Source organism: Lygodium microphyllum, chromosome 18 (assembly GCF_053477565.2).
Source record: "Lygodium microphyllum isolate KBCC chromosome 18, Lygodium_microphyllum_v1.1.10, whole genome shotgun sequence".
Taxonomy (NCBI): Eukaryota; Viridiplantae; Streptophyta; class Polypodiopsida; order Schizaeales; family Lygodiaceae; genus Lygodium; species Lygodium microphyllum.
Window position 1 is genome coordinate 44,296,174 of NC_141152.1, and position 24,229 is coordinate 44,320,402.

General features: G+C 38.3%; 1 protein-coding gene across 1 annotated transcript; it reads right to left on the reverse strand.

Annotated features, from left to right (window-relative positions):
- Positions 1 to 18,755: 18,755 nt before the first annotated feature.
- On the reverse strand, positions 18,756 to 21,981 carry LOC148020816 (UDP-glycosyltransferase 85A1-like). Its single transcript, XM_087698624.1, has 3 exons — positions 21,031 to 21,981; positions 20,436 to 20,547; positions 18,756 to 19,749 (listed from the first exon to the last, which is right to left on the reverse strand). The coding sequence occupies exons 1-3, from the start codon at positions 21,824 to 21,826 to the stop codon at positions 18,936 to 18,938; spliced, it is 1,722 nt and encodes a 573-aa protein (XP_087554750.1). The 5' UTR covers positions 21,827 to 21,981; the 3' UTR covers positions 18,756 to 18,935.
- Positions 21,982 to 24,229: the final 2,248 nt, after the last annotated feature.

The following is a 24,229-nucleotide window of genomic DNA, read 5'->3' on the forward strand; positions in this document are numbered from 1 at the left end:
TTCTCGTCAACACAATGTTTTTTACCCCTCACCGGCGTTGGTGCGCGAGGCGAGGGCATGCTTTCATGTTTTTTTTTAACACAATTAACAGAATAATTTTGAAGCTCCCCCCAATCATCTCGTTTCCCCCCTCCCCTCTTTCCTTCTCTCTCTTCCCTCTTTCTTTCTGTCTCCTCAACCCTCCTCTCTGCGTCCTTCTCCTTCCCTCCCATCTCCTCCCTCTCCTCCTTGCTTTCTCTTTCCTCTTTCTTCCCTCCCCTCCCACCACTTTTTCTCACATCTCCTCCCTCTCCTCCTTGCTTTCTCTTTCCTCCTTCTTCCCTCCCCTCCCACCACTTTTTCTCCTCCTCCTCCTCTTTCGCCAAATCATCTCTGCCGCGCCACGATTCACTACCGCAACCACATCGTTGCCTGGACACCATGGGCGCCGCCACCCGCCGTCGTCATCACGCCAAATGCTCCGCCCGACTGCCGTCTGCGCCGTCATCATGGCGCTCCCTCCTTCTCATCTACCTCCCCTCTCCCTTCCCCTACCGCCCCACCCACTACTCCCCCACCCTATCCCCTTGCCTACCCGCCCTACCTACTAGCCCAAACCCCACACCCATGACCAACCCCCCTACCCAAACCACCCCCCCTATCCGAATGCTTCAAATCCATTCACAACAAATGTGACATGAAATCTAAAAACCAAATTTAAAACACAGTCCAACACAATTTTCAAAATTCTAAGGATTCAAATACCACATAAAATAAAAATGAAAAATGAAAAAACAAAAAATTTAAATTTAAAAAAAAACAAAAAGAAGAGAAAACACAAAAAAAACCCAACACATGATCCACCCAAGTGACAACCTTCCTTGTCTCCCTTCTTTTTATTTTTTTAATCAGAGTATTAGTATCAGTTTCTTCATACCTTACAAAAGGCCGATTGTCACTTAGTCGACCTGTTGTTTTCGTACGTGGATTTTTCTATTCTACGGCTTGTTTGGACGTGGGATTTTTCATTCAAACCTTGTGGATGTCCACACACCACCAAGTTCTTTTTCTTTTTCCCTCTTCATATACACCATAACACACATATAACTGTAACTAAAAATCAACCGACCGTTGCACCCACCAAATAAACATAATGCATCTCATAAATTTTTAATTAAAAGAAACCAACTGTTAATCTATAAAAGGAATCCCATCATTGCACATGCACATAACACCACAGCCCACTTAATTTTTTAAATTAAAATCCATCCACTGTGCACATACACATACACTACACAGACATTTAATTTGTAAATAATAATGAATCCCCCCCCCCCCTCGAAAGTCACGCATGCATGCACTTTATGCCACAAATAATCTAATTTTTAAAAATGAAGTCCAATCCAATCAAGTCAGTCTAAGTAAGGGTTGGGATGCGAATACAACTCACCATGGATTAATGGGATAATTTAATAATGAATTGTAATTAATTTGTCATCTAATAAAAATGACTTATGTAGTTTTCACCCACCCACTTCATCGCACCATAGGTATACACCATACACTTATGGGGATTGGGGTTTCTTGGTTAAAGACATCGGCCTTATCAATATGTATTTATTTTGATGATCCAAGTCTATAGTTCAATCCTGATTTTTGGACTATGTCTAGGATACGGCATGCGTGGCATTTTTCTTTTATTTTGATTGCTTGCCTACGGGGTTTTCGAGTGCATGTCTGTCTACATAGCATGAAGCTTTTAGTCGAATATGTGTGTAGGTCATGTCAAATTTTTCGTAGGATGTGGACTACTTGGTGAGGCTTGGTCTAATCGAATTAGTTTTTTGTTGTTGTTTGATTTCCTTGTTATCTGTCTCAGTGGTGGTATGTGTGGATTTTGCAAGAATACTTTTGCCTTTTCCTGGTTTTTGTGTGTATGGGTGATCCAATGTGGTCTAAATGACATCTTCTTCCACACCCCCGCTTATGCTTCAGCATGTAGTATCATTACCAATCCACGATTATTCTCTCCTTTTGGATGATGATTGTTTTTGCAATGCTAGTTTTCATCTATTTGTGGCCTTTAAATTCCCTCCAGTGGGATGCGAAGCTCTATTACTCTTTTTTGGATACTTACAAGAAGCTTTCGGGCTTGGTTTATGGTGGCCCTCAGTCCTGTTTATACCCTATTACTGTTAACAAGGCCATGTTCCTACCTTTTGTAGCTTTCCCTCTACCTAATGGTAATCATTTATTATCCACTGCAGAGATCATTGCCTTGTTACAGAAGAAGACCTATACTCCTTTGGTAAGCAAATAAGGTTGTCACCAGTTCAAAATTATCACTGGTACATATTTCCTCTCCCTTATGGAAGCAGTTATGCCAATTCCTCTAGGATCCAAGCCTACATCCAAGTGTTTGTCCCAAGAACTATTCACTGTGTTTGTCAGAATCCTTGAGAGGGTTAAGCTTAATTGGACAACCTTTTTGTTGGCTAAAATGGATCAACATTTTCAGCATGTAATGAAGGGTCAACTCATTAATGTTTCCTATGGGATTTTTCTACAAAAGATCATTCAATTGGTACCTCTCCGAGGTGGCATTCTTGTGCCTAATCCTGCTCCATTTCTGTAGCAGTCTCCTTCTTTATGTTCCTTCTCCTCCTATGCAAGCTAATTCATATTTATCATATGTATGCCCTACTCAAAATCATTCAAAAGAACTGCTACAAAAAGGGTTCTTCTAATCATGTCCTTGTTCCAACCCCTGTGGTACAGATTCTGATACCTAAGGTGTCTGGTAGCTCCCTTCCCTCATTCATGTCTTGTACCAACCTCTTTGCAGTACAATAGGAATGACAGCTGGATACACAGATTCCTCCTTCCTTGCAAATAATGCTTTCTAGATCTATACTTTCGAAGCTAGTTTTTGGTGTTTAGTCTGCTTTGGAGACCTCTATGACCTCCTATATTCAATCAATCTATACAGGACTGTACACCTCATTGCAAGACAAAGTGAACTCTTTAACTAGTTAGCTTAGCAAGGCTTTGGAGAATTTAGCTTTTGAGAAGGCTTCTTTGAGTGATATCCATAAACAAATGACTACAAGCTATAGCTTTGATGGATTCACAAAAAGCTACATTTAAGGAATTAGAAACCAAAGTTGCCACTTTAGAAGAAGAGAACGTGTCTTTGACCAGTGAGAAAAATGCAAATGTGTTGAGGAAATGATAGAATTAGCTCATAATCTTGGTATAAATGAGGGCCAATTGCAGCATTCCCAAGAAACTATAGAGTCGCAGAAGAAGCTTATTGAAGAACTTAACTAGAAAGTTGCTACTCTTTATGTTCCTCCTCCAGCCTCGATGATGTCTTCTCTGCTGTTGTCTTCTAAGGAAGAACTAGATCAGTTGCAATAGAAAGCTAAATTGTGTGATGGGTTCTTTACTAAGATATAGCATCTTCAACAACATATGAATTGTGTTCATGAAGATTTTTTCCACTATGCTTAATTGGTGTCACCTCCACCATCCTTCTGGATTAAGTATCATCAGCAGCACTTTGCATTATACATTTTCTTGAGTAATGTGGACTTAGAATCTCTAGAGGTCAGGTGGAAAAACATGTGGTCTACAAAGTTACTCAAAGCAATGTTTGATAGATTTGTTGATGAGTTAATCTCTCATGAGGCCCAGTTATTATCTTTTATGTATCTTCAATGAGATCTACGCATTCCTAATGAGGAGGACATAAATCTTTCTCTAGGAGATGTGATTTAACATACAGTCATGTATATACATTTTGCTAAGATGACTTTGGTCCTTTGGAGGATGATGGTCCTGCGGATCCTCACCCGTCAATGGAGTGTCTTTGATAAGTTAGATATCCAACCATTGCGATCCCAAGTATTAAACCATATTGCTAACAATCCCTTATTCACTAAGGATTTATTTTTCTCTTTTGATTTTCAATGTTCCATCTATCCATATGATCCTCACAATATCCTATCTTATTCCCTACTTTCTTATCGATTACCCTTGTATATTGCCATCCTCACTTCTAATCCAAATAGTATCACTCTCTTATCTTTTACCCCTATAGTTTCCCTCTCAATTTTCAATTTTTACTACTTGCCCATTTATTGTTGATCCTACATCTTCGCCTACTCGTATTGAACTACTCCTATTGTCCCACCTATTCTCTCTATTTTTCTAGCAGGATCCCTTCAAAAAAATTTACTTTCTTTAACTTCTTTCCCATCATGGTTATCCCTTCAAATATCTTCATTTTATGATTTATCTTACCCACCTCTTCAATGTTCCCTTCTTATTTCCTTACCATCCCCATCTGACTATATTAGCCTTCCTCCACAATCAGTGATGATGGATACTTCTGGGCATGACAGTGATATCCTCTGTCCAATGACAGTGGACATTGAATGATTCTTTGACATGACCAATGTTTAATTGGCATATCATTCATGGGTCCTTGGACACTTGCACAATGTTCTACTTCTTATCTTCAATTTGCTAGAGCACATGCTCGTTCTGAGAATATCTCGATGGTACGCTTGGCGTCTCATTTTTGTTGATATCTTACTTTTATGCATAAATAGTCTCATTTGAATACTCAAAAGAGTATTCCGAACTTGACAATTAATCCTAATGAGGATGTGAGTGTTGCTCAGATGGATGTCGTGTATTATTTTGCACAAGCTTTTCCTACTAGGTTTATTATCATGTTGGAAAAGATATGTTGTTTTTACATTTTCTGTAGAATGTGCCTCTACATTTTGTGGATGAGAATAAGAGTCTAGAATGTCTCAAGCTGAGTATAAAGTTCAAGAAAAAATATCTTCATCCTACATAGCATGTGGATACTCTCTTGGTTGTATTGATCTTTTTAATGAAAATCTTTCTCTTTACTCTCTGTGTTTTGGGAGCATGTGCCATTTAGACTACATTGTCTTGTGTCTGTGTGAGTTCTATGTATGTCCTATGATGTATATGTAGTGTTTTATCCTTTTTGCGTAGAGTTCAAGATGAAGATGGAGCTGATCAAGAAGCTAATAGATGGTGGTTCGTGATTCTATCTGATGGATGGGTGCTTATTGCGAAAGCAACCTCTTATATCCTTTAAAATTTTGTCATGCTTTTCTCTTTCTAAGCTACGTTGATGGATAAAGGTATTTTTCTTTCATCGCAATCATTTATTAGATGTAGGTTATAAGTTTGGAGTCATGCTTGGTTTGTGTTTCCTAAAGTTGATGTGGAAGATCAAGTGATGAGCTATTATTTTAAACTTTTATTCTCTTTTTTCAAGGTCGTGAGGATGCTCCCTAATTAAGTGTAGGGATATGTTGAGCATTGATATGACTGTGTTTTTTGTTGTTTGTTGGATTTTTAGGTGATATTTGTAATATTTGTATAATGATTGATTGGTTTGGAAGTATTTGAGAGAGTTTTTGATAAGGTTGAATAGGTTTGAGAAGCTCATGATGTTTTTCAGTGGAGTTATGATGTGCTGAAAGGTTTTGTTGAGTGCTTGGTTGATTCTATTTAGCTTCTATTTGTTCTGCTTTCTTTCTATATGAGAGGTTGGAGTGATGGTTGATGGAGTTTAAGAGTGTTTGGAAGATTATTGAATGATTTTTTATGGTTTTGAAAGGTTTTTGTTGAGCTAAATGCTTTTTTATGACCTTTTGTATTGTATTGTAGACCCTCTCCAGAGCTTCTATATTGCTTCTATCTCTTTTCTATTTTTACTATGTGTGTCTCTATAATTGTTCTGTGGGATGAATGTGTAGCTTGGGAAATTTTTCTAATCTTTGGAAGAGATGAACACAATTTTAAAATAGCTCAAAGAAATGGAAGAAGTAGCTATTGAAGACTCAAGTAAAGTTTGAAGTGACAATGATACCATTGAGCTATCATGAAAGGACATTGTAGTCGCTCTGGTGGCCCTTCATATCAGACATATCTCTTGAGAGGGGTACCCACGACCAAAGAGGGATTATGGATGATTATTCATCATTATTCCGATGTACTATTGTGAGAGAGAATCTGTGAGAGAGAATGAGTGAGAGATAGCCAATTTTTCATGCAAAACAATGTATCTATGAGTGAGAGATCAAGAGAGAGACTATGAACACTATAAAGCTATTGAAGATGAATGCTATGTTATGATTTCCATTCAAAGTGGAGCATTCCTTTGTGTTCTCTTATTCTTTTGAATAAGAATATGAAGAATGTGTTGAAGTTTTGTTGTGGTAAATTCATGGGAGAATTGTTATATGATATTGTGTGAAGATTTGGAAGATTGGTGTTGTTTTTCTTCTTATAGTTGATTAAAATATGAAAAACATGCTTGTTGATTATACAAAATAGATTTTCTTACAGTAGTTTCCCTGTTTTTCTTGGTGTTTCTCTTGGGGATCCATGGATTGATAGTTGCTATGTACAAAAGTTGTTAGTCACCCATTGTGTAAAGGGATGGTGGCAGACTGCCCACTTCCAATATTCTTGTGTCCACAAACTAGGGACAATATGGGCAGGCATTGGCATTGTGTAATCAACTTCATTATATATCTAGGCATTTATACTCCATGTAAAATGACTATATAGCAAATGTTTGCAAGGCTCAACTTTGTCTTATAGGCTTCAAGGTACTACATGTGTGACTTTTCACGTAATGTATAAATAGTATATGTACATATAAACTTCCTTTGAACTCTATGGTACATCCATCTTTGATATGGTACATCCATCTTTAATAATGTGTAAAGAGTGTACATGTATAAAAATCCTCAAACCCCTCCTTGCCTAAACCCTGACCACAAAAAGGATCGTTAATACCCTCATCTCTAATCACTCTATGAAACCCTCAACCCTACCTAAAACCCATCAAGGGAGATTTGATGTCTCAAAAATGCCTTGTAAGAGATCCTAGAGAGAGAAATTATTTTTAAAAATAAAAAAAATTGGAGCTTTTAAAATTTTATATTTGGATAAATAAACATATCTAAAATTATTAAAAGGTCAGTATCATAATATCCTTGTGGCTTACATCAAACGTGAAAATATAGGCTGCCATAAAGATTTATTTAATGAAGATCCTACCTTGTATTGATAGAAGTGAAAGCAAACATTTAATTTTTTGTTTACCTTTCATTACCTCCCTCCATCCTCATTCTCTCTTTTTCTTCTTCTTCTCCTTGTTGGTTACTTACTCATTCTTTGACTTTTTTGAATTCACATAGATTCTTATTCAAAGTTGCAAATCACATCTTTAGCTATGGATCAATCATCCAATGATCCTTGTAACATTGGTAAAAGAGCTCTATATCATCTTCATGTTGAGCTAAAACATGAGTATGAACCAATCAGGAAAAGAACAAAAGAACACTATTTCAGAGTCTACAAAACATGTGTTTCGATTTGAAGGGAAAAAAATCTTGATCTTTGGTTGGATAGAAGTTTATACCCCAAATATCCTATCAAAAATAGTATTACTCCTTTTTATAATAGCTCTTCACAATATGGTTTATTAGTGATGGTTATAATGGATATTTAGGCTATACATTTAATCTTATTGTAGAGAAGGATATTCTTAAATTGAAGAAGCACGTTTTAACAAAACATAGATATAAATTGTTATAAAAACTACAAGATTGTCAACATAAGAATCATTTATTGGAGAAACACATCAAAACATACCAAAGGTTTACAAGTTGGTCATGTTATCAACTCGTCCCAATATATTGAGAAAATATCTTCATAGTAGCAAATACAATTCTATTTATCAAAACATAATAGACCGAGTTTCTATTCTAAAGAATTTTCACTTTTAGTCTTAAAGGTATGTTGTTTCATATTGACTAGAAAGTGTAGTCAACATGCTTTTGTAGCTCTTTGTAATTTAGGCTATAGCCTATGTCAAGACAAAAGTTTGCTACTCGTGAAAAAGAAAGATAATATGATACATATTTGTGTTATCAATAGATCTTAGATAAGGTAATTATTAAACTTGTCTTTCAATGTAAAAGAGTTGTATCTTTTTACTTGAGAAATGTTGAATATAGCTTTGCTCCTAATAGTATTTGAGTTACGGTGTTAATATTGTTTAGGTCTCTTCTTCAACCAAATATAAGTGAGAGAGATGCTGCATCTAAGTGTTATTATTATTTCTTGAGAAGAAGAAGTTTAAAAAAGTAAAGAAATAGTACTTTGATTCTCTTATTAGGCATCATTCTTTGGATTCTGAGCTAGTGCAAAAGACTTTGATTAGTATATATTTTAGTTGGGATACATGTACATAAATTTTCTAGCTAATGCAATCAAATATGAAACATGATAAGATATGAAATTATTTACTTTTAAGGCCATTTATGGTGAAGAATATCATATAAAGAGTCAATGACAAGGTGATGGAAGTTTTGGGTGAGCCTTTCCATATCAAGGCCAACTTCAAGAGTAAGAAGAAAAATATTTTTTACAATGAATTTAACAACATTTTCCTTGATATACCCATCCTGTAATGTTTGATTATTAGATTCTATGATGTCTTTAGAAGAGGTACAAAGCTAGGTTTGCAATATTAAACTTGATTAAATGAGATTTTAAAGTGTACAAAATATGAAAGGGTCTCCATTACTTTGATGAATATAGCACTTTCATCAAGTCATTGTAGTGATTCAATATTGTTCAGCATTCAATCTTAATACAATATCTGATGGTTAGGAGCTTTTAAAGTAGACACCAAGGATTTTGATATATTGTATTGGGTTTTCCATCAAACTTTAATACTTGATGTGACTAAGAGCCAACAAGCAAGAAAAGAGCTATTTATCGAGGGATTTAGGAACAACAAGGTCAAATGACACATAATTGGTGACTTAAAGATACTTGCATGCATGTACAATGTGTCTAAAGGAGCAAACTTTAGATATTGCTACCTATATTGTGTATCCCTAACTGCACAACTGAGCTCAAGCAACTAGAATAGAGCTCCCTCCAATGTTGAGATGTCGAGCTCTACATGAGTTAGCATCCACTACATGCCTTAGTGATGTGGTAGGATATTATTCACTGGTATGTTAGATGAATGATATGAAGATATGCTAGTGATACTATAGTTGGACTATACTCACATAGTCCACCCTTAGTTATGGTACACTTATCATATCACCTTTTCTTTCATTAGCGGATTCACACTTAGTGATTTTGTGTACATACAATGTGGTACTTTCATATTAGTATTTTCCATCTTGTAGACTTAGTTCTTTTATGTGAAAGAAGCTGGAAGAACAAGAAGAACATTTTAGCCCTATCTCTCTATGTGCTCAAGTCTCCATTCTTTTGTATGTGTGCTCTTTGGTTCCTTTATCTATCTCCCCTTGTTTGTTTTCATGGTATTAGAGTTGTCCCATGGCTACATGGAGCTTGATTAAAGAGGCTAAGCTAAAGGCATTAGAGTAGAAAGCAAGCAAGCAATGGGTAAGAAGCTCTTCCGCCTTACTCAATTTGTCTTGGGTTGTAGCCACAAGAGGCTCTTACAGGGCTGCAATCTTCGATTATAATGAAACTTAGTGAGCATGAAGAATAGTGTATATACTATACACTAGCCCTTTAAGTTGTTCTACCATGACTTTTGGCATTTAAGGTCATTTCGGCCTCCATTCTGGACCTGTCCGACAACAATTTTTGGGTATGCTACAATGTCAGCAGTTTATAGGTGCACAAGTTACAGATCTCAAATCTGTAAGGTTTTGGGTCTTATCATTGGTTGGGGGTAGCGTGCCTGCTCAACAATTTGCTTTCTTGTCATTGGTATCAAAGAGCTACTCAATAATTTTTCTTGGTAAGCATCACCATTGTTTTGTAGTGTTTGATGTGCTTCTTAGTCCCCCAAATAAAAATGGAACATGAATAGAAAATACCATGTGTTTCTATCTCTAGGATTCTTGCTTTGCTTTCCTCTCTCTATAATTAGGCACTCCTCCTTTGTAATCAGTAGTGAATTTAGCAAGGATTTAATCAATCTATGTCTAGGCTTGTTGCTATTCTTTCCTCTCTCTATTAGACACTCCTCCTTTGTAATCAACAATGAATTCAGTAGGGATTTCTATTTGATCAACCATAAATTATATTGTATCATAAATCATGCCTCCCATTTCTACATTTCTTTCACCATGGAGTTCTATCAATCCAATATTTTTTTGCATGTCTAATCCATCTATTTCATGTTGTTTAAGTCACCATTGCTAACAAATTTACTATCTCAAATGCCCATTTAATAGTGTCATTTGCAACATCACCATAATATCTAAGTATATATTGAACATCCTCCCTTCATTAGTTTTTCAAAATGCTATCTCATGATGTTGTGTGGACATGCTAGGGGGGAATGTTGGTGTTGCTGCTATTATTAAGAGCATGAATATACATACTGCATTCCATCTTTCTCATCCAATGTGTTCATGCTCATTGCATCTTATCAAAGTGCATTGGGATGCAATGGAAGAAGCATGCTTTCAACCAATTATTCTAATGTCTTTCAATCGCTGAAGAGGTTTGCTTTCAATCGAGGCATTACATTAAGTGAGGGGGTTTGCTTTCAATTGATGCATTATGTTAAGTGAAGAGGTTTGCTTTCAATTGATGCATCTACTTTAATTGAGTGTTTGACAGTACGTTAATAATGGCATAAAAGTGAGTGGACAATGGGTTTAAGGTTTGCTAAATAACTAGTCATGTTTGAGAAAGAAGTATCTTGTGCATTCGAAAAAAAATTCATCATATGAAAAATGATTTTTTTGGAGCTCTCCACCAATCATTACATATGTTGCTTCCATTGTTAGACACTTGATGTACTTTGTTAATGAACGCCACATTATGTTGAGTGAAGAATTTTATTTTCAAACAACAAATCTAATCTCTTTCTATAGATGGTTTAACACTAAGTGAGCTCTTTTTAACAATGGCATGCCAATGAAAAGAAGTGTAACTTTCCATTGCTATGTACATTTCATGGCATTGAAATATAATCCTCGTCCATCTTTTGCCAATACGATTGCAACATTAGTAATATTCACCTAATTTTAATGAGTCATCAATTAGGCTACCATTAAAATGTTAATACTATGTACCATGTCTAAGGTGGGAATCAAGAATTGATGGACTCACAAGACAACAACCCTTTGGAAGAGTACCAACATTTCCTATCTCAAATGGCCAAGATCCAATGCTCAACAATGACATGATATAAGTGCATTCAATGGGATTCTAGTGGTGGCATTTCCAAGCCACCCTCCATTGTTGGCCCCTTGTCCTCCCCAATTTTCACCATTACAAAGACCTAGACAATTAGCCATAGAGACTTTCACACATGCATATCAAAAGGCCATTGTGCAACCTATTGCCCATAGCCCTCAACATGCTCCTTCACCAATACAACAAGTAACTCCTCACAAGGATCTCATGTAATAAGCTCTTTCCAACCAACCCAAGACACATGTGTTGAAGTTGAAACCATGGATTCCCAAGTGTCCACAACACCACAAGCCCAAAAGTGGCACACACAACAAGCTCTAACATCTCAAGCCAATATGCCAAAGCCACCCAAATCGAAGAGGGCCCAAAAGGGAAAGACTCAAAAAATCCAACCACAAGATCAAACAAGTGTATCCAAAAAATAAGTTTCCCAATAGAAAGATGCTTGGATTGTATAACTTATACATATTTGAGGGTCAATGAATGTTGAATTCTCCAAGCCACCCAAACAGGGCATTGACATGTGGTCCAAAGTGGCTACACTCATAAGTACGAATAGGTTGATTGCCATGGTAGGTTACATCAATGAAGCCTTGGTTTATACATTATATTTTGATAGAGCTTTTGGAGGACCTACTAAGCATGCGAGTGTTGGGGTTGTCATAAAAAGATCCCTGTTACCACGAGTAGTTTTAAAAATTGGAGTGTATTTAGGAATTTCTTTTGTGAATAACATGGTGGAATGCAAGGCCTTGCTTATGGGATTAAATCTAGCTAGACGTGTCGGTATTCTCTGGCTATTTTGATGAAAGGTAACTAGTAGTTAGTGATTAACTAGTTGAATGAGACCTATAGTGTGAGGGACCCCATTCTGAGGATGTACCATCATGCAACCTTGGACACCTTTTAGATCTTTGAGGTAGTGACTTACCAGCTAATTCCCTGATAATGGAATCACTTTGGAGACTCCTTGGCTACTTATACCTTTGTTGAAGATGTCTTTCTTAACTGTGGTCTCTTGAGGGGCTTTTACAATTGCTTCCTGATGTTAGTCTAGGGCTACTATGGGAACTACTTTGCTAATAAGTTTTGTTTTGGCTATCGATGGTGGTTAGTATGGGTTATGAGCCAGGTAGCAATTGACCATCTTCCTATTCTATCATGGATGCATCGGATTGTTCAACGACATATTCGTTGGACACCCTTGCCATTTATGAAGGGGGGTTAGCTAATAATTTGATGCATTTAGTTTAGGGCTTGAATGGCCATCCCCTTGGTCTAGTTTTGTGCTTTAATATGGTTTATGTAAGGACCAAGGGTTTGCTTTCAACAGTAGGTTGTTAAATGGTGTGCTTTATGGTTGTATTTTGTTAGGCCAAGAGGGCCATTTATTTTGTAGTGAAATGGTTATTTCGTTAGGACAAGAGGGCCATTTGTAAGTTTGTTGGTGCAGGTGCAATTATGGTTTTTTTGTTTTAGTGCTACACTAAATAGATTCGACGAAGCACTTGAAGGGAGCCTTTGGCTATGTAGAAGCTTCTTGTGGCCAAGTCGAGGTGATGTCCTTCATTTACGAGTTCTTTCCCCTTATGTTTTTTGTGTATATGTACTTGAGGAATTTTTCTTTTGTTGGTGAATAGCACCCTATCACGGCACAATATGAACCTCGAACTGGCCAAGAGAGGCTGCAAATGGCTTGCCGGCCATGAAAACATGCAAGAAAACCTTCTTCTTCTCACCAAGAAGCATGCCTCAAAACACACAAGAAAGAGACACACAAAAAATTGAGAGATCCAAACCATCCTCACCCTCTTCCTCTTCCTCACTCTCCATGAAAATGGGCATGAAGCATGAGAGATAGAGACAAGAACAAGAAGGCAAGTGTTGTGTGAAAATGGGAGAGAGAGAAATGAAGTGTGAAAGGAGAAGATAAAGGAAGATAGAGGTTGTAACCACCTTTCCTTTTTCTTGATATTAAAATTGAGTTTATATACATAGACTAAGGTCTTAGAGACCCCTCATTTTTGAAATGGGACAAAGGTGTTTGACCTTTCCTTTTCCTAGCACAATATTTTATAATGTGAGCTTTTGGACTACACATTTTACATTGCTTCATATTTGATTTTTTACAAGAGACTACAAAATCAAAATGCCATTTCATAAAAGATGTTCCCATGTTAAGCACATTTTGGTGCCTATATTCACACTGATTTCCTGGTTATCATTTCTCCCACACTTAAGTGTGAAGCATCCCCGCGAACAACTGTGAAGAAGAAACACTTGATTCATCTTTTCCTTTTTCACCAAGACTATCCTTCCAACACACACTTAGATTTCTTTCATTGTTTATTTTCTTATTATTGTTCATAATAAAACCTACATCTCTTTTTCTTTCCTACATTAGGTGGCTAGGAGAACATTACTATTGTATCCTTTGTGAGGGCATGCCTCATGTTCATGTCTTTTCAGGGTCCTATTATTGTGCTTCATGTTTGGTTCTTTTTCAATTCATATTAAGTGTGAAGTTGTTTTTGTGTGCAAATTGTGTGAAAAGCCCTATCTTTTGCCTGATGTATGATTTTATGTGGTATGCTCATGACCTAGGCTCAACATCCTAGTTGTGTTTTTCTCTTTTGTGTGTTATCTCCTTTCCCTATCCACCAATGGCAATTTAGAGACACTGAAGAAAAGAAGATGAAGATGAAGATTTCTCAAGTGCAATGGAAACAACCATTGAGAAGGGTGAAAGGGTTTCCTTTTGTTAGTAAGGTTAAAGATTAAAGCTTTGTTTATCTTTTCTTTTAGAATTATTCTAGGAAGTTGGATAAGTCGTTGCCACTCCATGTAGATGGATAAGAGATGGCGGAGATGAGGATCGTTGCAACTGTTATGTTGGAAGTAGAGGATTGGTACGTTGATCTTGCCGCTAGGAAGGATTGGATGTTGGATGGGATTAGTAGCAACAGACTAAAGGACCTGAGACACAACACGTACAAGCTAGACATTTTCGTCTAGTACTGCAGTATGGAATGAGGGAGTTTGGAACGTACGCTGGCATCGAGAGGGGACGGAGATGCCAAAATGAGTATGAGTAGAAGGGCTGGCGAAGGAGAGGTGTAGCACCAATAGCATTGATGGCAAAGAAAGATAGTGGTTGGGGTAGGAAGAGTGCACATAGAATAGTTAGCGAGGGTGGACTCTTGGATGAACAGAGGAAGGCGGGGTTGGAGAGGGAGGAGGCAGGGTAACAAGGAGACTAGGGATAGGGGAAGTGAAGTGGTGGAGATTGAGAGGCGGAAACGGGGGTTCGAAAGAGGTGACAAAGGAGGAAGGAGGGAAACACGGACCATATGTTTTTTTTTCTTTAACATAACTATTTGAAAGGCAGAATTTATGGAGTAGAACAAGGGCTCAACAACCCGTCATCTTCTTCTTATTGATAAAATCCTCCCCTTCTTCTTGAGAACGCAGCCAAGGATAAAGCTTTCCATGACCCAAATCGGACTGCAAACCTTTTCTCTTGCAAGCTCCATAGCCACCTCTTTTCCCGACCAATGCACCAAATGAAGAGCACCCTGTCACAGCACAATATGAACCTCAAACTGGCCAAGAGAGGCTGCAAATGGCTTGCCGGCCATGAAAACCTACAAGAAAACCTTCTTCTTCTCACCAAGAGCTAATTTATTGTGTTTATAATCTATTGTGTATTCTATTTGAAGCAACTTGATACTCTTTATGATTTATGTTTGTGTAGATCAATTTGTAAGTTCGGCAGGCCCTATCTCTCGTGGTCGCCAATGAGAGCTAATTTTAAAGCCAAATTTAAAGCACAAAAGTGATGCGAGAATAGTAAAAGATGTGTTTTTGGTGAAAAATGAAACGATCATAGATCAATGAAATGGAGTTCTCGTAGGTGCATTTCAACGTCAAGAATCCAACGCAAGTGTCCATTTGTCGATCGTTTGACCCCCCTATTTAATGGTCACAAGGTTTAGCATTGTGAAGCAACTATTGGATTCGAAAGCCAGAAAGCACATGATGGAGGCCACGATGATAGATTTCGATCCCAAGAAGCCGCTCACCCAGTCAGATTGCAATTCCAAGGTCACTTGCCCCTCTGTTTGAGGCCCAAAACTACTTTCGTATAGTGTAAACATGAGAGAGTGGAACTAGTTTTTTTTAGTTTATGACTAATCGTGGTTAAAAAAGCATGTGAGAAAACAAAAAACCTATCAAGATGGGGGGGAGGAGAGCTTTTTTTGCGCCCCATTTTTCCCCTTCAAAATTGGCAATTCGTGATAGTTGGCATCAGCCCTCCTCCTCCAGGGGATGAGATCCTGCAATTCTTCGCTCCATTTCACTCCAGACCGCGTGCAATTTGATGAAGGGAATGAAAAGTTCAGATTTCACTCTCTCTCCTCTTTCTCTCTTGCCATAAATGTAGTTCATATGGGCTGAGAGAATGAGGGAAAATGGGTGCTAGTTGGTGAAAAATGCAAGGACTAGATCAAGGAAGTGCAAAGGAGGCCTCAATGGCTATAAATGAGTGTTAGCAACTTTCTGCTTTTGAAATACAATGCATGTGTAGGTGGATTTTAGAGTAAGCATCTTTAATTTAATTTTTTATGATAAATCTTTTGTTCTTGTGATAGAAAATGGTTGAATATGTTTGAAATCATAGAATAAAAAGTAAGTTACAACAATTTACATAATAAGAATCAAAATTGTAAAACTCTCAATGTGGGATTTAATAGAAAAATGATGATATTATGAGTTTTTATGATTCAAATGATGTTCTATGGAGTGATATTGAATATTAGGCTGAATTGAAATCCACATAAGCTTCATGGATCTAAAAATCAAAAAAAAACTAGTAATTAATATTAAAATAAATTATCCAAAATCATGAAAAATGAGTTTTTGATGGAAATTTTTAATTTTTATGAGTAAAAAATGACAATATATTAGGACATGTATGTGGATGTATGTTAAAAATAGGGCATGAGTACTTCTATGTAAGATAAGTATTCTTATTAAGCTTCTTCACTTAACAATCCGATCAAAGTTATCAAATGTTTTGAGAAAATAAACAACTTATAAAAAATTACGATGTACAAGCAAGCTGATACCATGTGCACCACAACTAAACACACAACCATTTTTTATTGACTGCACAATAGTAACCACAATCTATAATCTATATGTAGATGTAGATGCCTTTTATGTCTACAACCCTTCTTCAAAAATCATTGAGCAACTTTCTAATACTAATGACAAGAAAGGAAATTGCTAAAGTAGGCACATTGTCCCCAACCAGAAATCATGGGTACATTAGGGGGATTACGGACTACTAAAAAAGGGCCCTTTAGCTTAAGGGTTAATCACATTTTTAATCATGCAAGATTTGAAGTGGACCAATTGAAGAGGGGGTGGTGTGCACATTCTATCCAGTTGCTTTCCCAACTTTGGCCCACCAATCACATGGATTTTCTCAAAAGGGGAGTGGTTTTGCCAAAAGAGAATCTTCATTTTTGAATACTTAATTCGGACATAGGCTCGTGAGATGCCACGTATAGAGCTAAAGGGGTGAATTTCAAATTCAAATCTCCATTTCTGACACCAAGTATCTTTAAAAGTGCATTTTTATAGACCCAAATTCTATGCCCGCAAATGTAGATGGACCACGTGGATAGCATCAGAAAAAGGAGCCGACTAGCGCTTGCATTTTATGGCACAAAATGCACAGGAAAGGCAGATACCACTCATGGAAATAGAGGCACCTTCCTCTACCTTATAGATTGTACCCTATACCATTAGGGTAAAGAGCCATTGGTGATGAGACACCTAGAAGTTATTGGATTGAATATATTCTCATGGGAGTTTTTGGCAATTTTTAATGGTATACCACCCTACTTTGGCTCGAAACCATTTTATAGTGTCATCATGACATCCAAGCCCACCATGGAAAAAGTAATATTCTCTTAATCAAATTCCTGAGATGCCCTTTTTTGAGTCAACGTTGCCCTTTTATTTATATTAGGTATGTGTATTTATATAGGCTCCTCTAAGCATGTGATCTCTTTATGTCTCGCACTTTGTGAATTTACCGACTTACTATTGCATTGTATATATAAGCACAAATTGATTTTATTTGTCCCAAAACGCATGCATAAAACATTTGTATGCATATCTAAAAGCAATTTGAGGATGCATGTACTCCAAGTTGGAGGTGCGCATTACTGTGCTTACAAAATGCTTTTCTAACTTTGCATAGACACTTTCTACAAAATGCAAGGGTGAAGCTCCACTGAATCACCCCCTGCTTTCCTTACAATGGATGTCGTTGTTGTGCAAAACCTTTGAATAATAAAGATAGAACAAGAAGATAGAGATGTAATAAGATGCATACAACATTAAATAACATAAAACCAATGACGGAGATAGGGATGGCTCAGCCCAGATTCGAACTGCGGATAGTCAAAAGAGTTATATTGACGTGGTAGCCAACTGCACCACAGAAGCAGTCATTGCAGTAAAAATGTAAACGTAGCTACAGTATGTCAATATTTTAACAGCGAATTTGGCAACTAAGTGGGCCAGTCACGTTTGAGATCAGCAGGCGATTTCTGCCAGGTTCCCTGCTTGATTCATTTTTGTCCTTTGGTCCCTCTAATAGATTATAGCAATGTCCCGCATGCCTGTCCGGATTCTTGTGGCTCTCCATGTGCTTTGCTTTGTATCATTCACTCAACAATTTGATTTTTCCGAATAATTTTAGACTTGCACTCGAGCAATTGGTATCACAATTTGTGATGTCAATTGTCCATCTTACAATGTACAAAGCATTCTTAGTCTTTATCACTACTGCCATCAAAGACTTGGAAAGGTAGAACAAATATCAAATGTCATAATTGAGCTTCACTCCAATATAGCCTCCCAGAGCCCCAGACACAAGCATTAGCTCCAAAACTTGTGCTAAATTCGATAAGTATCTTGCTACGATTCTGTGTTTCTCCTGCCTCAAGACAAGAGCCTTCTCAATTATGTGTATCACTTAGTCCCTCAGTAGAATTTTTTCAATATATAGGCACAATTGAATTGCCAAGTCCAAAAGAGGTTATCGTTTTGTACAGTTCTTCTCACTCGGCCCAAGTCAGAGCTGGGACTAGGATGCTCATGCGAAAAGCTCATGGATGTGATCAGCACTCACAACTTTGGTATGCCCTTGGGCTGTACCTAGCAGACTGTCTATATGCAATCCGATAAAGGGTGCTGCCCTGAAAGCTGAAATGACACAGCCAAAAGCGCTTGCACAACTTCTTCTGCATACCCAACTCACAAAACAAAACAAAAATACAGCCTCTCAAACATTGTGAGTGCACGCATGCTTAGGCATGTCAGTGAGTTGAAGCAATAGCCCAAGATGCTAGCATTGCAAGTGAGGACATGGAATGCACGAAATTATATATGGCATGATGTGACATGCAGAATCTGGCACGCGAGTAGGAAAATAAAGTGAACATGCCATTAGACCCGAGGATCAATTACAAAATGTTGGGAATTATAATTTACATGTTGTGATGCTAGAATGAACTATATGTTTTGGCATTACACATTAGCCTTTAGCCGTTTGAAGCCAGCTAAAAATCACAAAGGTAACTTTTAACCTCAGGTAACCTTCACAACTAAGCTGCAGCTAAGAGCTGTGCAAAGGCTTCAAAATTTGTAATTGAAGATCCTCCCTTTTGCAGAGCCTTTCCAGCAGAATCCCGAAGCTTCCTCACCCGGGCCTTCATCTCTTTGCCTTCCTCTCCTTGCATCAAGGCCCTCACCACCCTTTCAACCTCATCTTTGCCCACAATTCCATCATCCCCTTTTACTGCTTCAATCCCTATCTTCCAGTCATCGACAAGCATCCTGCAGTTCATCATCTGCTCTGCTATCAAGGGCCAGCATATGGTAGGGAGTCCACCAACACTGATGTTTTCAAGAGTTGAGTTCCATCCACAATGAGTCATGAAGCCCCCCACAGTAGGATGAGCAAGGACGGCTAATTGAGGAGCCCAGGAGATAATGAGCCCTTTGTGCTTTGTTCTTGACAAGAAACCATCAGGTAGGTTGCCAGAAACTGAACCAGCTATAGAATCTGTACGAATAACCCATAAGAATGGTTGATCGCTGGCTTCTAACCCAAGGGCTAACTGATGAATTTGATGAGTAGACATTGTGGATATGCTGCCAAAAGAGATGTACAATACTGAAGAAGCCTCCTGACTGTCTAGCCATCTTAGAGACTCAGTCTCTTCTTGCCAGTAGCTGAGATTCAGCTTGTTGATGGTTGCACCCTGGGCACAGAGAAGTAATAAAGGACCGATAGGCAAAACAGAGATATCTTGACGCAATGCCACAACTGCTGCAGACTCTAGCTCTTCAAATGTGTTAAAGAGCATTGCTGAGCAATAGCGAAAATTCTCATGGTGCTTCAAGACAAACTGATACCTGTACAGCCTTCTGTCAGAAAGTTGTGCCAAGAACACAGCAACTTATAATACTAAAGAACATAGCAGACAGGGCAAACCACAAAAGACAAGCTAAAACCAGTGAAAACTTTAGACATCGAAGTACGATTTCATTTCTCAAAATAGGCAAAAGTGTTTACATATTGAAAAAAAAAAAACCAGCATCCAGCTGACATATCCAAGGGCCAATTATTTTGCTGTCCACATACTTTTTGGTCCTTGGTTCTGAACCATACATACTGAATTAAAAATATCATGCCATCCCTTCTCTCATTACCAGCACGGCCTTAGCTATGCTCATGACTGGTTCATCAGCAGCAGGGGATTCTTTTCAGGGGTCTCTCTTATACCAAACTTGTTTGAGAGGATAGAAGTTATCTAGGGTAATCCCAACACTAAAGTCATGAAGTACGACAGCTTAGCAATGACATGTAAAGGCAAAACTCATATTGGACTGCAAAGTGTCGACAGTATCAACAGTGAATAGTTTTTCTGTGGCTAACTTATACAGGTCAACAGGATGGGAAGGAAACAGCATCACTGGAGACAAACTTATACTTGATCAACATGAAAAAGGCAACTGAAAAGTGACAGTCATGAATTCATTTCTATAGATACCAAATCTTACTCAATTACAGTGTGAGAGGTCCAGGAAGCAAGCTGAACCTGTAGTGTGATGGTGCGAAAGTGAAGCACCGAGGAAAATCGCATGGCCGAATGGGAGGTAGACCTGGAATGCTGGTTACTGGATCCTTGGAAATGGGCTTGTCATCCTCCTCTGAGAGGCAAATGCAACATTTGATGAGCTAATTGATTGCCTTTAAGCAGTGCAAATCAATTCCAGCACATTGACATAAGCCATACATCAGCCATTACATCTGAGTACACATATTAAACTGCAAATGTCACTAAGGTCTAAGCACCACATAGAGAGAGATGAGATTATGCAATTCAAAAGCTTGGAAACAGCTACCAAGCACATGCATAAAAGGAGCATAACACAGCCTCTACAAACACTCTGCTGATGAGACCATACACAAGAAGTTTTTGACATTTTCTCATATGGGAAAAGATGTTATTTTCCCTTGTTTTCCCCGATAGAGTTCAGCTTCTAATTGAGAGGCACTGTATGCCGGCAGCCCCCTGGCCCCAACCACGCCTTGCTAGGTACAGCGTCCCTCCCTCGCAGAAGTTCATGATGTTACTATAAGTCACAATGTTGGAATTATGGTGGAAATCTGTCTAAAACTTCTTGTGATACCTCGGAAAGGAAGGACCCCCTCGGCGACGAGAGACGGCGCATGCAGAAAGATGAGCGCAGAGGCCACATTTGATGTGAAGAAGGAGAAGAGGGGAAGGTCGAATTGGCGAGCGACAAGGTGAGCCCAGTGAACGAAGGTGTCTGCAAGAATGAAGGAGACAGGGTTCGCAAGGTTGGACGACCGGAGTTCGGCAAGGAGCTTCTCAACGCCCTCCTGCATGTTCACAAGGGCGTCGTATGAGTCGCGGAATTCTGCACCACCAGTTCTGCTGCTAGAATGGGGGAGCTTGTCAGGAACCCCAACCAGGCGAACGCAGCCCGGGAGGCCGAAGGTGAGATCCTCATCATCATCATCATCATCATCATCAACACCACTACCACCACCATCAATATCAACATCCTCAGCAGCAGCAGCAGCATCATCATCGTCTTCTTCTTCTTCTTCTTCTTCTTCTTCTTCTTCTTTAGCGCTAGCACTATCGTCATAATCATCCTTTCCTCCTCCTCCTCCTCCTCCTTTTTCATCTGAATTCTGCTGACGAAGGTCCTCTAGTTCTTTCTTATTCTTGTTTGATGAACCGAATCCCTTCTGCTTCTGATTTCTCCCCTTCTTCTTCTTCTTGTTCCTCTGTTCCTTCTGGCGCCTCTTGGCGTGCGCATACTCGAAATCCGTGAGCACCAAGGTGATAGCGCAGCCGCATACAGCAGCAAGCCTGGAGCTCAACTGCAGGAGAGGGTTGATGTGGCCTTGCATTGGGAAAGACAGGACTAGCCCGTGAGCTTGGGCGCCTGCCATGGCGAGACCTCTCTACTGTGTCTAAGCACAGAGACAGAGAGAGAGAGAGAGTGAGAGAGAGCGCGCGTGTGCGTGTGTTTATTCGGAAGATCTACTTCCTGCGATGGAAGACTGATGGAGTGCAACATTTAACATTGTTTTTTGCGAAATAACCATTTTTGCATTTTGACTCACTTGTAAGTTGGGCTACCTGTCACCATTCTCTCTCCCATTAAGAGTTTCTCCCTTCTTTCTTTCTATATTAAAAGCTCATCATACGACACAAATTTCTTTTGTAATGCATTGTCATATAATATATTGCCATCAACCCTGATTTTTTGGATGTCTTTCCCTAGATTTTGCATTAGCCGAGGGTTCTTCTTTAAGGTTTGTCACCAATCATATTACAAGTAGAATGACCCTATATACTTTTTTTCCCAAAATCAACAATTGCTTGCAATTGATTTTTTTGAAAAGTTGTTAGATTCAAGGCTTTAATGGGAGGCTAATCAGAATAAGTACCAACTAGCTCGCTTGGCAGGCAACATATAGTTGGGAGTCTAAAGCCAAGACCCACATAAGTCTCTTAACTTGCACACTAAACTCACCAAGTTGAAGTAAAACGTCCCCACACTAGTTGTCAGCAAGATTGCTTCCGAAATTATGCACCTTCAATGAGGCGTGTTAAAGAGAGAGATAAGCTCTCATGGAGCTTACATACCAACCACTCCTTGCCTTTCACAATTAACCCCTTAGGCTACTATATGTAAATATCCTCATCCATTCAAAGAGTGGTTGTCTTGACTACTAGAGTGAGAAAATCTCATCAAAGTCCATCCCCTTCTCATGCTTAAATTTAGCTATCAATCTTGTCTGGTACTTAGACAATGCATCAGATGGAGATGCCTTCAGCTTATTATAGACCCACTTACATGGCAATGCATGTTTTTAGGCAAATGAATTAACTCTCATGTAGATTCTTTACGAAAGAATCCATTTTAACTCACCACAATCCGTGACCATTACATAGTCTAGAGACGAAATATATATATCTTGAGGTTTAGGAACCCTCATAGACCTGTGTAAACCAGCTCAACAAGAACCCTTGGTCGGGGGGGATGCACACCTTATAGAATATATAAGATACCATGTGAGTTCAAAAGAAATGGTAATTTATTTTAAAAAAATTACATTATCATATTTACAAAAGGGATTTTTAAATTACAATTTGGAAAAATCTATAAGTTTAGTAAAGTAAAAGGGATCATTTTATGGCCTTATAGCATATAAAGAAATGATATTTTTAATACTCTTTGAATACACGTTATATAGATTATTTTTTATAAGTGCACTACCTAAGCAGGAACCTCTAACTGTCCCACTTGTCTATTCTATAAGACATACAACTATTCACCATCCCATGGCACTTTCACCTCAGCATTTGATGGCTATCCAAGCCATGTATCATGTGGAACACATCGTACAATCTGCTCATGTGTTGGTTGCCTATCCTTGTGAAATGTCACTCTACAAATCTCAACCATTTTGATAGGTTGTTTATACTATCACGAATCACCTAGTGGGGAGACTCGCTTGAGATATTATACCACCAAACACACACAACACATGCAAGAAGAAGCTCACTCAAGTACACAAGAAGAGAGCTAAAGGCAAAAATATTTTCTTGATGATTTTTCTTCTTTCTTCCTCTTATAATACAAATATACAAAAAGTATAGATAAGATACAACACAAAAGAAAGTGGCCTAGTAACTTAAACAATGCATAGCTAACTATACTAATCCACTGGTGTTATATCTATGCCAGTTTTGTGGGTAGGTGTAACTGACCAAATATAATAGGTCATAAGTTAGTGGCCATGTGAGGATCATAATGACCATTAGCATGCTAAGTGTAGACAAGTAGACCCATCTAACCAAGCAAAGCATCTAACTATGCTAAGCATAAATAAGTAGACCCATCAATATCCATACATATTGACTTGCCATCTCAACACTCCCCCTCAACCTCAACTGTATCTTTGTAATTCCAAGTAAGCTTCAAAATCCCTCAAGCTTTTCTCCAACCAATGCCTTCATGAAAATGTCAGCTACCTAATCCTTTATACTAACATATATCAAGTCAATCTCACCTATAAGTACCTTCTCTCTCACAAAATAATAATGTGCTTCAATGTGTTTTATCCTAGCATGAATCATAGCGTCCCTAGATGGATGTATATTGCTCATGTTATCATAATGAATGACAACTAGCTCCCTACACATCCAAATCACCCAATAACTTTTGCAAAGCTAGACCACCTCACATGCTGCCATAACAACATATGCATACTGAGCCTCTATACTTGATAAAGAAATCGTAGATTACTTTTTGCTACTCCAAGTAACTACTGTAGTACCAAGGG

What these genes read in the sequence shown, in the direction of transcription:
- LOC148020816 (XM_087698624.1), bottom strand. Translation starts at nt 21,826, where the DNA reads ATGGCAGGCGCCCAAGCTCACGGGCTAGTCCTGTCTTTCCCAATGCAA. An exon ending in GGGGGTCCTTCCTTTCCGAG is followed by an intron (nt 20,548 to 21,030) that starts GTATCACAAGAA and finishes TTTGCCTCTCAG; the next exon opens with AGGAGGATGACAAGCCCATT. An exon ending in TTCGCACCATCACACTACAG is followed by an intron (nt 19,750 to 20,435) that starts GTTCAGCTTGCT and finishes AAGGCTGTACAG; the next exon opens with GTATCAGTTTGTCTTGAAGC.